This window comes from Volvox carteri, assembly GCF_000143455.1.
Source record: "Volvox carteri f. nagariensis unplaced genomic scaffold VOLCAscaffold_30, whole genome shotgun sequence".
Lineage (NCBI taxonomy): Eukaryota > Viridiplantae > Chlorophyta > Chlorophyceae > Chlamydomonadales > Volvocaceae > Volvox > Volvox carteri.
Genome location: NW_003307573.1, coordinates 1,434,481 through 1,447,958, shown reverse-complemented (window position 1 = coordinate 1,447,958; position 13,478 = coordinate 1,434,481). Strand labels below are relative to the sequence as shown.

The 13,478-nt window shown below is 53.9% G+C and overlaps 1 protein-coding gene across 1 annotated transcript in view; it reads right to left on the bottom strand.

Moving 5' to 3' along the window:
• VOLCADRAFT_30373 (uncharacterized protein) overlaps positions 1-13,478 on the bottom strand; it is a gene marked incomplete at both ends in the record, with an annotated part of 41,364 nt that overhangs the window by 26,961 nt on the left and 925 nt on the right. The window contains one exon of the mRNA XM_002952500.1: positions 7,052-7,134. Within this exon, the coding sequence (XP_002952546.1) occupies positions 7,052-7,134 (83 nt within the window). The remainder of the gene's footprint in view (positions 1-7,051; positions 7,135-13,478) is intronic.

Here is a 13,478-nt window from a genome sequence, read left to right as displayed (position 1 = left end):
CGGCTCGGCGAGCAGGGATTGCTCAAGCCCAAGCTCCATGCACAACGCGCTGAACCGAATTTGCCAGGTAGAGTAGTTGTTGAGATCCAGCGACTCATCAAGCTTGTCCTTAACCATTTTCGATGAGGGATAGAAATAACAATTTGGCGATAACTGTCGGCGCTAAGCGGGGCTCATAACCTATTGGAGAATTGGCGACGGTGACGGCTAACGCTGATTGTTATTCCGGAAGGATTGCCGGTGGCGAAGATATTTAGCACGATAAAATGTTACAAGTAATGTAAAGAGTATTGTTAGCGTTCGGCAGGACTTGAGGAGATTCCTGGTAGGAATACCGATCGTTGTGAGATAAACTAATAGGCGCAGTCACCGCCCTAAATACCGGCGCTAGCGGAAAACTCGTACATTCCGCGATCTAACTGCACGTACATTCCGCGATCTCACTGCGCCGTCCAGACGGTGCCCTAATGTCTATCACTTAGCTACCGGATATGCATCGGTAGCCCCATAAGGTTCTGGGGTAAGTCTTCCCCATTAGTCAGGCGCAGACCCGGGGTCAAATCCCCTGGTCGACAACCACACGAGTTGGGAGAGGACCGTTTCCTCAACAAAGTAGAAGCGCCGAACGTCGAACCGCCGACAGACGCGAAGGCTGCCGACTCGGTAGGCTTGCCCGACCCACCGTTAGCCGTCTCGATAGAGAGAAGCTTTGCTGTGACGCTCGCCATGTCCAAATCGCCGTCGCGCATAAGTAATGTAGTCGTCACCACGCTGTACTGACTGGGTAGACCAACTAGCACGGTGTACGCCAGCTCGGAGTCGTTAACTACGTGGCCGACTCCCAATAAATCTGTTTGCAGCTGCCTTGCACGCGCAAAGTACATCGGAAGAGGTTCGCCGTCGACCATCTTAAAACGGCTGAATTCTTGACGTAGAGACACCTTGCGGGCGTTGTTGTTGGCAGCAAACATAGATCCCAAGGCGTCCCAGGCCTTCTTCGCGTTGGCAGCACCGGTAACCATCGGCAAATGATGATCCTTGACGTTCTTGATGAGCAGATTGATGACCTTCCGTGACTGTCGAATTTGCTCCTCGTTGCACGGCTCGGCGAGCAGGGATTGCTCAAGCCCAAGCTCCATGCACAACGCGCTGAACCGAATTTGCCAGGTAGAGTAGTTGTTGAGATCCAGCGACTCATCAAGCTTGTCCTTAACCATTTTCGATGAGGGATAGAAATAACAATTGGGCGATAGCTGTCGGCGCTAAGCGGGGCTCATAACCTGTTAAGACCAGCAAAGCGCCGGACCCCCGTTGGGTCCTATTACTGTGGCTACCATTCACTGGTATATGAGTGTCGGTCATTTCCAACATCCCCCCGTGAGCGACACTCTCTCGCTCCGGGCCTTCCCGTGCCTCATCCCGGTCTCCCATTCTCTGGGCAACAGCCAGTGGGTATCGATCCGGCGACCTCTCGGCAGCGCAATGCGCCATTCGGGGCTCATAACCTATTGAAGAATTGGCGACGGTGACGGCTAACGCTGATTGTTATTCCGGAAGGATTGCCGGTGGCGAAGATATTTAGCACGATAAACTTGTTACAAGTAATGTAAAGAGTATTGTTAGCGTTCGGCAGGACTTGAGGAGATTCCTGGTAGGAATACCGATCGTTGTGAGATAAACTAATAGGCGCAGTCACCGCCCTAAATACCGGCGCTAGCGGAAAACTCGTACATTCCGCGATCTAACTGCACGTACATTCCGCGATCTCACTGCGCCGTCCAGACGGTGCCCTAATGTCTATCACTTAGCTACCGGATATGCATCGGTAGCCCCATAAGGTTCTGGGGTAAGTCTTCCCCATTAGTCAGGTGCAGACCCGGGGTCAAATTCCCTGGTCGACAACCACACGAGTTGGGAGAGGACCGTTTCCTCAACACCCACTGGCTGTTGCCCAGAAAAAGGGAGACCGGGATGAGGCACGGAAAGTGTTGGAAATGACCGACACTCATATACCAGTGAATGGTAGCCACAGTAGTAGGACCCAACGGGGGTCCGGCGCTTTGCTGGTCTTAACAGGCACTATGCCGCCGGCTGACCAGGAACTAAGTTGACGCGCCGTTGATCCGCTAGATTTGGTTGGATGCTGGTGGTGAGTTGCCGAACCCAACGAATACACTCTGAAGTCGGATGGGGTGAATGGCTTAGGGTGCCCCTCTAGCAGGGGAGAGCAGGGAATTGCCTCGGGTAAGAGGCCACTGGTGAAGCTTAACCACCCTGTAACAACATCAACTAAACTCGTCAAAACGGACGTTGGAGACCACGGCAAACTCGTCAAAGCGGACGTTGGGGACCACGGCGATGATGCCGTCCTTGTACATCACACGATGCTGTCCTCCATTCCCATATTCGACAAGGATCCCTTAGATGCTTACTCATTCCCATATTCGACCAGGATCCCTGAGACGCTTACTGTTGTAAGCTACAAACGCAACCTGCCTCGGGAAAACTGATCCCTTGCTAGACCCACCGGGCCCTGGCTTGCTGCAATAGCCGACTGTAATTGCTTGCAGGCGTCCTATGCCTTCTTCACGCTAGCTATGTAAGCTACTAGCGTTAACCGGGGCTCATAACCTGTTAAGAATATGAAGGCAAGGAGACTGACTGGTCGCGACATAAGGGTTACAGTCTGTGGGTTAGTGGTGAACGGCAAGAAGACTTTAGAAGATTCCTATGAAGGAATACCGATCCATCCGAAGATGAGATACCAAGACTTGCATAACTTGCGTCTTATATACCAGTACCAATGGAAGTATCGTACAGTCGTCCACCAGCCCTGGATCTGAGTGTTGGAAATGACCGACACTCATATACCAGTGAATAGTAGCCACAGTAATAGGACCCAACGGGGGTCCGGCGCTTTGCTGGTCTTAACAGGTTATGAGCCCCGATTAGCGCCGACAGTTATCGCCCAATTGTTATTTCTATCCCTCATCAACAATGGTTAAGGACAAGCTTGATGAGTCGCTGGATCTCAACAACTACTCTACCTGGCAAATTCGGTTCAGCGCGTTGTGCATGGAGCTTGGGCTTGAGCAATCCCTGCTCGCCGAGCCGTGCAACGAGGAGCAAATTCGACAGTCACGGAAGGTCATCAATCTGCTCATCAAGAACGTCAAGGATCATCATTTGCCGATGGTTACCGGTGCTGCCAACGCGAAGAAGGCCTGGGACGCCTTGGGATCTATGTTTGCTGCCAACAACAACGCCCGCAAGGTGTCTCTACGTCAAGAATTCAGCCGTTTTAAGATGGTCGACGGCGAACCTCTTCCGATGTACTTTGCGCGTGCAAGGCAGCTGCAAACAGATTTATCTGGTCTGGGTTGACACTACTGCGATTCGCGGTTTAAGGTCCTGGGTTCGATTCCTGGGGAGACCCCCGAATTAGTCGGGAGCGCGAGATTATGGCTAGCTGCTTAGATGTGGAGTTGAGGTCGCAGTTGATGGACCAGATTCGCACGCTAGATTGGTGGCGATTGCCGAACCCTCCGTCTCTTCGGTTGTTCGGGTGAATGGATGAGGAGGGGTCCTAGACGGCTGGACCCGCCGCCTTGGACTTACAGTTCGTATGGCGAAGTATAGTGTGGTAGTGGTGGACGGTGCTATAAGATGATAAATCGTAGAACTGAGAATGTGATATAGCGGCCCAGAAGCCTCCCACTCTGTAACATTACAGATTTATTGGGAGTCGGCCACGTAGTTAACGACTCCGAGCTGGCGTACACCGTGCTAGTTGGTCTACCCAGTCGGTACAGCGTGGTGACGACTACATTACTGATGCGCGACGGCGATTTGGACATGGCGAGCGTCACAGCAAAGCTTCTCTCTATCGAGACGGCTAACGGTGGGTCGGGCAAGCCTACCGAGTCGGCAGCCTTCGCGTCTGTCGGCGGTTCGACGTTCGGCGCTTCTACTTCTGGTTATGGTAGCCGGGGGCCGGCTAACAACAGCTCGGGACATAGTCGGAAGCAAGTCATCTGCTACTACTGTAATAAACCTGGGCTATGGTTAAGGACTGCAGGCAGCTTAAGGCGCTGAAGCAGTCGTCAAATTCTGGCTACAAGGGTGGCTACAGCAACAGTGGTAACGGAGGTAGTGTCAGCGGAGCTAGCGGCAGCAAGCCAGGATCCGGTGGATCAGCTAGGGGACCGGGAGTTCCGCGGCAGGTAGCATTCGTGGCATACAACAGCAATCGTCCGACGGAATAGTTTCTGGACTCAGCCGCCACTCACCACATAACGTATGACCGCTCAGAACTTTCCAACGTGCGGTTATTGGAGCCATGGGAGCGCTTCAACATCATGGGCATCAAGGGACAGTCTCTTCGGCCGACTGAAGTTGGCACGCTTACGATTCGGTCTAACGTCAACGATAAACAGGCCATCACTTTCAAGAAGGTCTATGTCGACGAGGAGGCCACCGCCAAAATCATATCGGTACGCATCATTGATGATCGTGGAGGCAGTGTGGTCTTCGGCGGCGGACAGGCGAAAGTATACGTACAGAACCAGTTGGTGCTGACTGGAAACCGGGATGGGGACTTGTATCCCGTCTGTTACAGCAGTGGAGGTACGGGAGCTCTGAAGAGGACGCAGCGTGAAGACAACAGGATACCTTCTGGTGGTGATGCAGTGTGTGCTGCCGTGGGTATCGGAGCTGAACGTGCAGCACTTTGGCACCGAAGGTATGGCCACTTGGGATACAGCAACCTTGAGACGTTGCTGCGTCATAATATGGTAGCTGGATTTGATGTTGACCGACACAGCATACAATCAGCCAGCACGTGTGTGTGTGAGACTTGCGTCCTTGCTAAACATACACGTGGTCCTTTTCCGTTATCTGGGCATAAGGCAGCGCAGCCTCTCGCGCTCATTCACATGGATGTGTGTGGGCCTATGCCTGAACCTTCGCCTAGTGGTTCGCGTTACGTGACAACCCTGCTTGACGACCATACTGGTCTTTCAGCTGTTGCGTTTACAGCGACCAAGGAGGAGGTCTACCAGAAGATGGTGGTAATGATAGCGGAACTGGAGCGCGCTACTGGCAGGCAGGTTAAGGAGGTGCGTACAGATCGTGGCGGGGAGTTCGTTAATACTCGCACGAAGGCCTATTTCGCTTCCAGGGGTATTCTACACGGAACTACGGTAGGCTACACTCCTGAGCAGAACGGAGCTGCAGAACGTTTAAATCGCACTCTTTTGGACAAAACTAGGGCTATGCTAGTTGAGTCTGGACTGCCTAAATCATTATGGGCGGAGGCGTTAGCGACAGCCAACTATCTTAGGAATGTGTCGCCAACTGCTGGGTCAACCGTCACTCCGTACGAAGCTTTCTTTAACGTTCGTCCGAACGTCAGTCACCTGCGAGTCTTTGGATGCGTTGCCTACGTCCACGTACCCGACGTCAAGCGCGACAAGTTCGACCCGGTGAGCAGGCGTGGAATACTTGTCGGATACGGGAACGGTGGACAGTATCGTGTACTGTACGAGGACGGCATTATTGCCGTAGTATCTAACGTCCGCTTTGATGAGTCTAATGTCGGCCGGCGGCGTAATGCCGGGGACTCCGATTATGAGTCCGATGCCGACGAGGAGGAGGAGTTTCGCACTAGTTTATCTGGTGAGGGATCGCTGCCTAGGGCTGGCGAAGGGACAACAGGTAGCACCGTCGGCGAGGGATCGCCGCACTTGGGTGGCGAGGGGGCGCCGGCTGGGGCTGGACCTTCCAGCAGTGCGAACGGGCAAGGAATCAATCAGCCTGATGTGGAAATGGCGGGAACTAGGTACCCAGTTAGAGAGCGTAAACGCCCTGGCGAATGGTGGCGAAACGAACCTGGTCGCACTGTCACTGGTCGCGTTAACGCTGCTTTCTCTGCTGGTATTCCTGAGCCTACTTCGTTTGAGGAAGCAATTCCAAGTCCACATGCAGACGACTGGCGGCGTGCGATGGACGAGGAGATCGCCGCCCAGATGGCTAATAGTACTTGGGAGCTGAAGAAGCCACCTCCTGGTACTCGTTTGTTGCCGTGTCGTTAGGTATATAAGGTTAAGTACAGCGATGACGGCAGCGTGGAGCGTTTTAAGGCGCGTTTAGTTGCCAAGGGTTTCGAGCAACGTGAGGGGATTGATTATGGGGAGTTGTTTGCCCCTACCTCTCGTGGTTCGTCATTGCGTGCTTTATTAGCAGTTGCCGCAGCCCGGAACATGACGGTACATCAGCTCGATGTGTCTACTGCGTTTCTGAAGGAGGAGTTGTGGATGGAGCAACCGCCTGGGTATGCATCCAGTGACCGGTCGCTTGCGTGCAAGCTGCAGAAGTCTATTTACGGGTTGAAGCAGGCACCCCGTTGCTGGTATGAAAAACTATCAGCAGAGTTCGCCAAACTAGGTCTTTATCCTTCGAAGTCTGATCCGGCGATGTTTGTTAAGACGGACGAGCGTGGGGTTGTTATTGCTTTGGTGCACGGAGATGATACAATTGTTGCGTCGGAAGACCCGAAAATGGTCCGGGCAATTAAAGCCGCAATTGCGAAGGTCTTCAAGGTGCGCGACCTTGGAGAAGCGAAGGTGTTTTTGGGCATGGAAATTAGGAGGGAGAAGTCGGGTGAGATAGTGTTGTCGCAGCATAGGTATATTGCGCAGCTGTTGGAGCGTCATAGGATGATTGACGCCAAGCCGAGGTCTACCCCTTTGCCTCCGGGCTTTAGGTACACTCCTAAGGGGGACGGAGAGGAGCTGCTGGGCAATCCCACCGAGTATAGGGCTTTGGTGGGAGAATTGAACTATCTGGCGACGAACACGCGGCCTGACATTTCATATGCATTGAGCGTTTTGTCCCGGCATATGGCCGCACCCACGAAGACTGCCATGAACTTGGCCACTGGCGTTCTGCGTTACCTGGCGGGTACTCGCGAACTAGGATTGCGTTTTGGGGGTGTTGGCGACGTTGCTATGTCCGGGTACAGTGATTCGGACTGGGCAGGAGACCCAGTTACGCGGCGTTCTACGTCCGGTTACGTATTCACTCTTAATGGGGCTGCGATTAGCTGGAGCAGCCAACTTCAACGTACTGTGGCGGCTTCGTCGGTGGAGGCTGAGTACCAAGCTACAGCGGCGGCTGTTCGTGAGGCTTTGTGGCTTCGCAAGCTGATGGTTGATTTGAGCTTGCCTGAGAGCGCGGTGAAAATCCAGATAGACTCCCAGGGGGCGCTTAGCTTGGGAAACAACCCGATTACGTCTGCTCGGTCGAAGCACATCGACGTGCAGCATCACATAGTGCGTGAGAGGGTGAATAGCGGTGAGGTGCAGTTGGAATACTGCCCTACGGAGTGGATGGTTGCGGATGTGCTAACGAAGGCTCTGGGCGAGGTGAAGTTCAAACGTTGCCGAGATGCTATGGGCCTTGTGTGAAGTGTGCAGATGAACTTGGTACTCGTTGGGATACGGCCCGAGGGGGCGTGTTGAGGAAACGGTCCTCTCCCAACTCGTGTGGTTGTCGACCAGGGGATTTGACCCCGGGTCTGCGCCTGCCTAATGGGGAAGACTTACCCCAGAACCTTATGGGGCTACCGATGCATATCCGGTAGCTAAGTGATAGACATTAGGGCACCGTCTGGACTGCGCAGTGAGATCGCGGAATGTACGTGCAGTTAGATCGCGGAATGTACGAGTTTTCCGCTAGCGCCGGTATTTAGGGCGGTGACTGCGCCTATTAGTTTATCTCACAACGATCGGTATTCCTCAAAGGAATCTCCTCAAGTCCTGCCGAACGCTAATAATACTCTTTACATTACTTGTAACAGTTTATCGTGCTAAATATCTTCGCCGCCGGCAATTCTTCCGAGATAACAATCAGCGTTAGCCGTCACCGTCACCAATTCTTCAACAGGTTATGAGCCCCGAATGGCGCATTGCGCTGCCGAGAGGTCTCCGGATCGATACTCACTGGCTGTTGCCCAGAGAATGGGAGACCGGGATGAGGCACGGGAAGGCCCGGAGCGAGAGAGTGTCGATCACGGGGGGGTGTTGGAAATGACCGACACTCATATACCAGTGAATGGTAGCCACAATAATAGGACCCAACGGGGGTCCGGCGCTTTGCTGGTCTTAACTGGTTATGAGCCCCGAATGGCGCATTGCGCTGCCGAGAGGTCGCCGGATCGATACCCACTGGCTGTTGCCCAGAGAAAGGGGGACCGGGATGAGGCACGGGAAGGCCCGTAGCGAGAGAGTGTCGCTCACGGGGGGGTGTTGGAAATGACCGACACTCATATACCAGTGAATGGTAGCCACAGTAATAGGACCCAACGGGGGTCCGGCGCTTTGCTGGTCTTAACACTGAGGACATGTCTGAGATACGCGGCCCAGAGACCCGAGGCAAGGTTGAGGCACGGCCGAGGCATCGCCGAACTACCACCTATCTACATTGGGATAGGACCGCCCTTCAACAAGTAGACACACCGAGCTGGTGCACCGTCATGTTCCGTGCTGCTAACACGTAAAGATGAACCACGAAAGGTAGGGGCAAACAACTCCCCATAATCAATCCCCTCGTGTTGTTCGAAACCCTTTGCAACTAAACGCGCCTTGAAACGCTCTACATTACCGTCTGCATCATGCTTCACCTTATACACCCACCGACAAGGCAGTAAACGTGTACCAGGCGGCGGCTTCTTAAGCTCCCAGGTATGGTTGGCCATCTAAGCGGCGATCTCCTCATCCATCGCACGCCGCCAGTCGTCTGCATGTGGTCTTGCAATGGGTTCCGCAAACGAATTAGGTTCAGGAATACCAGCAGAGAAAGAAGCGTTAACGCGACGTGACGCGAAGTGACGCGACATGACGCGACGTGACGTGAAGTGACAGTGCGACCAAGTTCGTTTCACCACCATTCGCCAGGGTGTTTACGTTCTCTAACTGGATACCGGGTCCCTGCCATTTCCACATCAGGCTGATTGTTACCTTGCACGTTCACACTGCTGGATGGTCCAGCCCCAGCCGGCGCCCCCTCGCCACCCAAGTGCGGCAATCCCTCACCGACGGTGCTACCTGGTATCCCTTCGCCAGCCCTAGGCAGCGATACCAGGCAGGCTAGTGCGAAAATCCTCCTCGTCGGCATCGGACTCATAATCGGAGTCCCCGGCATAATGCCGCCGGCCGACGTTAGACTCTGGTGAGGAAACGGTCCTCTCCCAACTCGTGGGGTTGTCGACCAGCGGATTTTACCCCGGGTCTGTGACTAACTATTGGGGAAGACTTACCCCATAACTGTTTGGGGCTACCGATGCATATCCGGTAGCTAAGTGATAGACATTTGGGCACCGTCAGTACAGCGCAGTGAGATCGCGGAATGTACGTGCAGTTAGATCGCGGAATGTACGAGTTTTCCGCTAGCGCCGGTATTAAGGGCGGTGACTACGCTTATTTTTTTTTCTTTTTACAGGGTGGTTACGCTTCACCAGTGGCCTCCTTCCCTAGGCAATTCCCTGCTCTCCCCTGCTAGAGGGGCACCCTAAGCCATTCACCCCATCCGACTTCTGAGAGTATTCGTTGGGTTCGGCAACTCACCACCAGCATCCAACCAAATCTAGCGGATCAACGGCGCGTCAACTTAGTTCCTGGTCAGCTCGCGAGTTGATTTTTTCACGTCCTACACCGTCCACAAGATGGGGGGCCACCTCCCATTTCATCACCTCTCAAACACCCCCAGAGGTCGGCAGGCGGATTTGAACCCGGATGCGCCGGGACGCGACGGGAGCAGAAGCCAGGCCTTAACCTCTGCCAGCCGCCTGCCTTATATGTTTATCTCACAACGATCGGTATTCCTACCAGGTGTTGAAGGCCGGTCCTATCCCAACGTAGATAGGTGGTAGTTAGGTGATGAATCCGCCGTGATAGGCGATGCCTCGGCCGTGCCTCGACCTTGCCTCGGCCGTGCCTCGACCTTGCCTCGGCCGTGCCTCGACCTTGCCTCGGCCATGCCTCGACCTTGCCTCGGGTCTCGGCCGCGTATCTCGGACGTTTCCCCGTGTCCAGCGTTGATGGTGGGCGACTGTACGATACTTCCATTGGTACTAGTATATAAGACAAAAGTTATGCAAGTCTTAGTATCTCATCTTCTGATGGATCGGTATTCCTTAACAGGAATCTCCTAAAGTCTTCTTGCCGTTCACCAGTAACCCACAGACTGTAACCCTTATATCGCGACCAGTGTCCTTGCCTCCTTCATATTCTTAACAGGTTATGAGCCCCGGCTCACGCTAGTAGCTTACATAGCTAACGCGAAGAAGGCATAGGACGCCTGCAAGCAACTACAGTCGGACTTGTTTGGGAGTAGGACACGTTATCAGCGATTCTGAGCGGGCACACACTTTGCTTGTTGGTTTGCCCAGCCGCTTCAGCATGGTAACGACATCCCTACTGGTGCGTGACGGCGATTCGGACATGACTATCGTCACCTCGAAGTTCTTGACTATCGAGATGGCAAGCGGTGGCTCTGGTAAGCCTACCGAGTCGGCAGCTATTGCTTCTGTCGGCAGTGTTTTGTTTGTCGCCTCTGGTTCTGGTCTTGGGAATCGTGGCGCGGCCAGCAGCAGTTCTGGCGTTCCTCTCCAAGAGGTGATTTGCTTCTATTGCAGCAAGCCTGGGCCCGGTGGGTCTAGCAAGGGATCAGTTTTCCCGAGGCAGGTTGTATTGAAGAATTGGCGACGGTGACGGCTAACGCTGATTGTTATTCCGGAAGGATTGCCGGTGGCGAAGATATTTAGCACGATAAACTGTTACAAGTAATGTAAAGAGTATTATTAGCGTTCGGCAGGACTTGAGGAGATTCCTGGTAGGAATACCGATCGTTGTGAGATAAACTAATAGGCGCAGTCACCGCCCTAAATACCGGCGCTAGCGGAAAACTCGTACATTCCGCGATCTAACTGCACGTACATTCCGCGATCTCACTGCGCCGACCAGACGGTGCCCTAATGTCTATCACTTAGCTACCGGATATGCATCGGTAGCCCCATAAGGTTCTGGGGTAAGTCTTCCCCATTAGGCAGGCGCAGACCCGGGGTCAAATCCCCTGGTCGACAACCACACGAGTTGGGAGAGGACCGTTTCCTCAACACGCCCCCTCGGGCCGTATCCCAACGAGTACCAAGTTCATCTGCACACTTCACACAAGGCCCATAGCATCTCGGCAACGTTTGAACTTCACCTCGCCCAGAGCCTTCGTTAGCACATCCGCAACCATCCATTCCGTAGGGCAGTATTCCAACTGCACCTCACCGCTATTCACCCTCTCACGCACTATGTGATGCTGCACGTCGATGTGCTTCGACCGAGCAGACGTAATCGGGTTGTTTCCCAAGCTAAGCGCCCCCTGGGAGTCTATCTGGATTTTCACCGCGCTCTCAGGCAAGCTCAAATCAACCATCAGCTTGCGAAGCCACAAAGCCTCACGAACAGCCGCCGCTGTAGCTTGGTATTCAGCCTCCACCGACGAAGCCGCCACAGTACGTTGAAGTTGGCTGCTCCAGCTAATCGCAGCCCCATTAAGAGTGAATACGTAACCGGACGTAGAACGCCGCGTAACTGGGTCTCCTGCCCAGTCCGAATCACTGTACCCGGACATAGCAACGTCGCCAACACCCCCAAAACGCAATCCTAGTTCGCGAGTACCCGCCAGGTAACGCAGAACGCCAGTGGCCAAGTTCATGGCAGTCTTCGTAGGTGTGGCCATATGCTGGGACAAAACACTCAATGCATAAGAAATGTCAGGCCGCGTGTTCGTCGCCAGATAGTTCAATTCTCCCACCAAAGCCCTATACTCCGTGGGATTGCCCAGCAGCTCCTCTCCTTCTACCTTAGGAGTGTACCTAAAGCCCGGAGGCAAAGGGGTAGACCTCGGCTTGGCGTCAACCAACTTATGACGCTCCAATAGCTGCGCAATATACCTATGCTGCGACAACACTATCTCACCCGACTTCTCCCTCCTAATTTCCATGCCCAAAAACACCTTCGCTTCTCCAAGGTCTCGCACCTTGAAGACCTTCGCAATTGCGGCTTTAATTGCCCGGACCATTTCCGGGTCTTCTGACGCAACAATTGTATCATCTACGTGTACCAAAGCAATAACAACCCCACGCTCGTCAGTCTTAACGAACATCGCCGGATCAGACTTCGAAGGATAAAGACCCAGCTTGGCGAACTCTGCTGATAGTTTTTCATACCAGCAACGGGGTGCCTGCTTTAAACCGTAAATAGACTTCTGCAGCTTGCACGCAAGCGACCGGTCACTGGATGCATACCCAGGCGGTTGCTCCATCCACAATTCCTCCTTCAGCTCACCGTTCAAAAACGCAGTAGACACATCGAGCTGATGTACCGTCATGTTCCGGGCTGCGGCAACTGCTAATAAAGCACGCAATGACGAACCACGAGAGGTAGGGGCAAACAACTCCCCATAATCAATCCCCTCACGTTGCTCGAAACCCTTGGCAACTAAACGCGCCTTAAAACGCTCCACACTGCCGTCATCGCTGTACTTAACCTTATATACCCAACGACACGGCAACAAACGAGTACCAGGAGGTGGCTTCTTCGCTCCCAGTACTATTAGCCATCTGGGCGGCGATCTCCTCGTCCATCGCACGCCGCCAGTTGTCTGCATGTGGACTTGCAATTGCTTCCTCAAACGAATTAGGCTCAGGAATACCAGCAGAGAAAGCAGCGTTAACGCGACCAGTGACAGTGCGACCAGGTTCGTTTCGCCACCATTCGCCAGGGCGTTTACGCTCTCTAACTGGGTACCTAGTTCCCGCCATTTCCACATCAGGCTGATTGATTCCTTGCCCGTTCGCACTGCTGGAAGGTCCAGCCCCAGCCGGCGCCCCCTCGCCACCCAAATGCGGCGATCCCTCGCCGACGGTGCTACCTGGTGTCCCTTCGCCAGCCCTAGGCAGCGATCCCTCACCAGATAAACTAGTGTGAAACTCCTCCTCCTCGTCGGCATCGGACTCATAGTCGGAGTCCCCGGCATTACGCCGCCGGCCGACATTAGACTCGTCAAAACGAACGTTAGAAACTACGGCAATAATGCCGTCCTCGTATAGTACACGATACTGTCCACCGTTCCCGTATCCGACAAGTATTCCACGCCTGCTCACCGGGTCGAACTTGTCGCGCTTGACGTCGGGTACGTGGACGTAGGCAACGCATCCAAAGACTCGCAGGTGACTGACGTTCGGACGAACATTAAAGAAAGCTTCGTACGGATTGACGGTTGACCCAGCAGTTGGCGACACATTCCTAAGATAGTTGGCTGTCGCTAACGCCTCCGCCCATAATGATTTAGGCAGTCCAGACTCAACTAGCATAGCCCTAGTCTTGTCCAAAAGAGTGCGATTTAACGTTCTGCAGCTCCGTTCG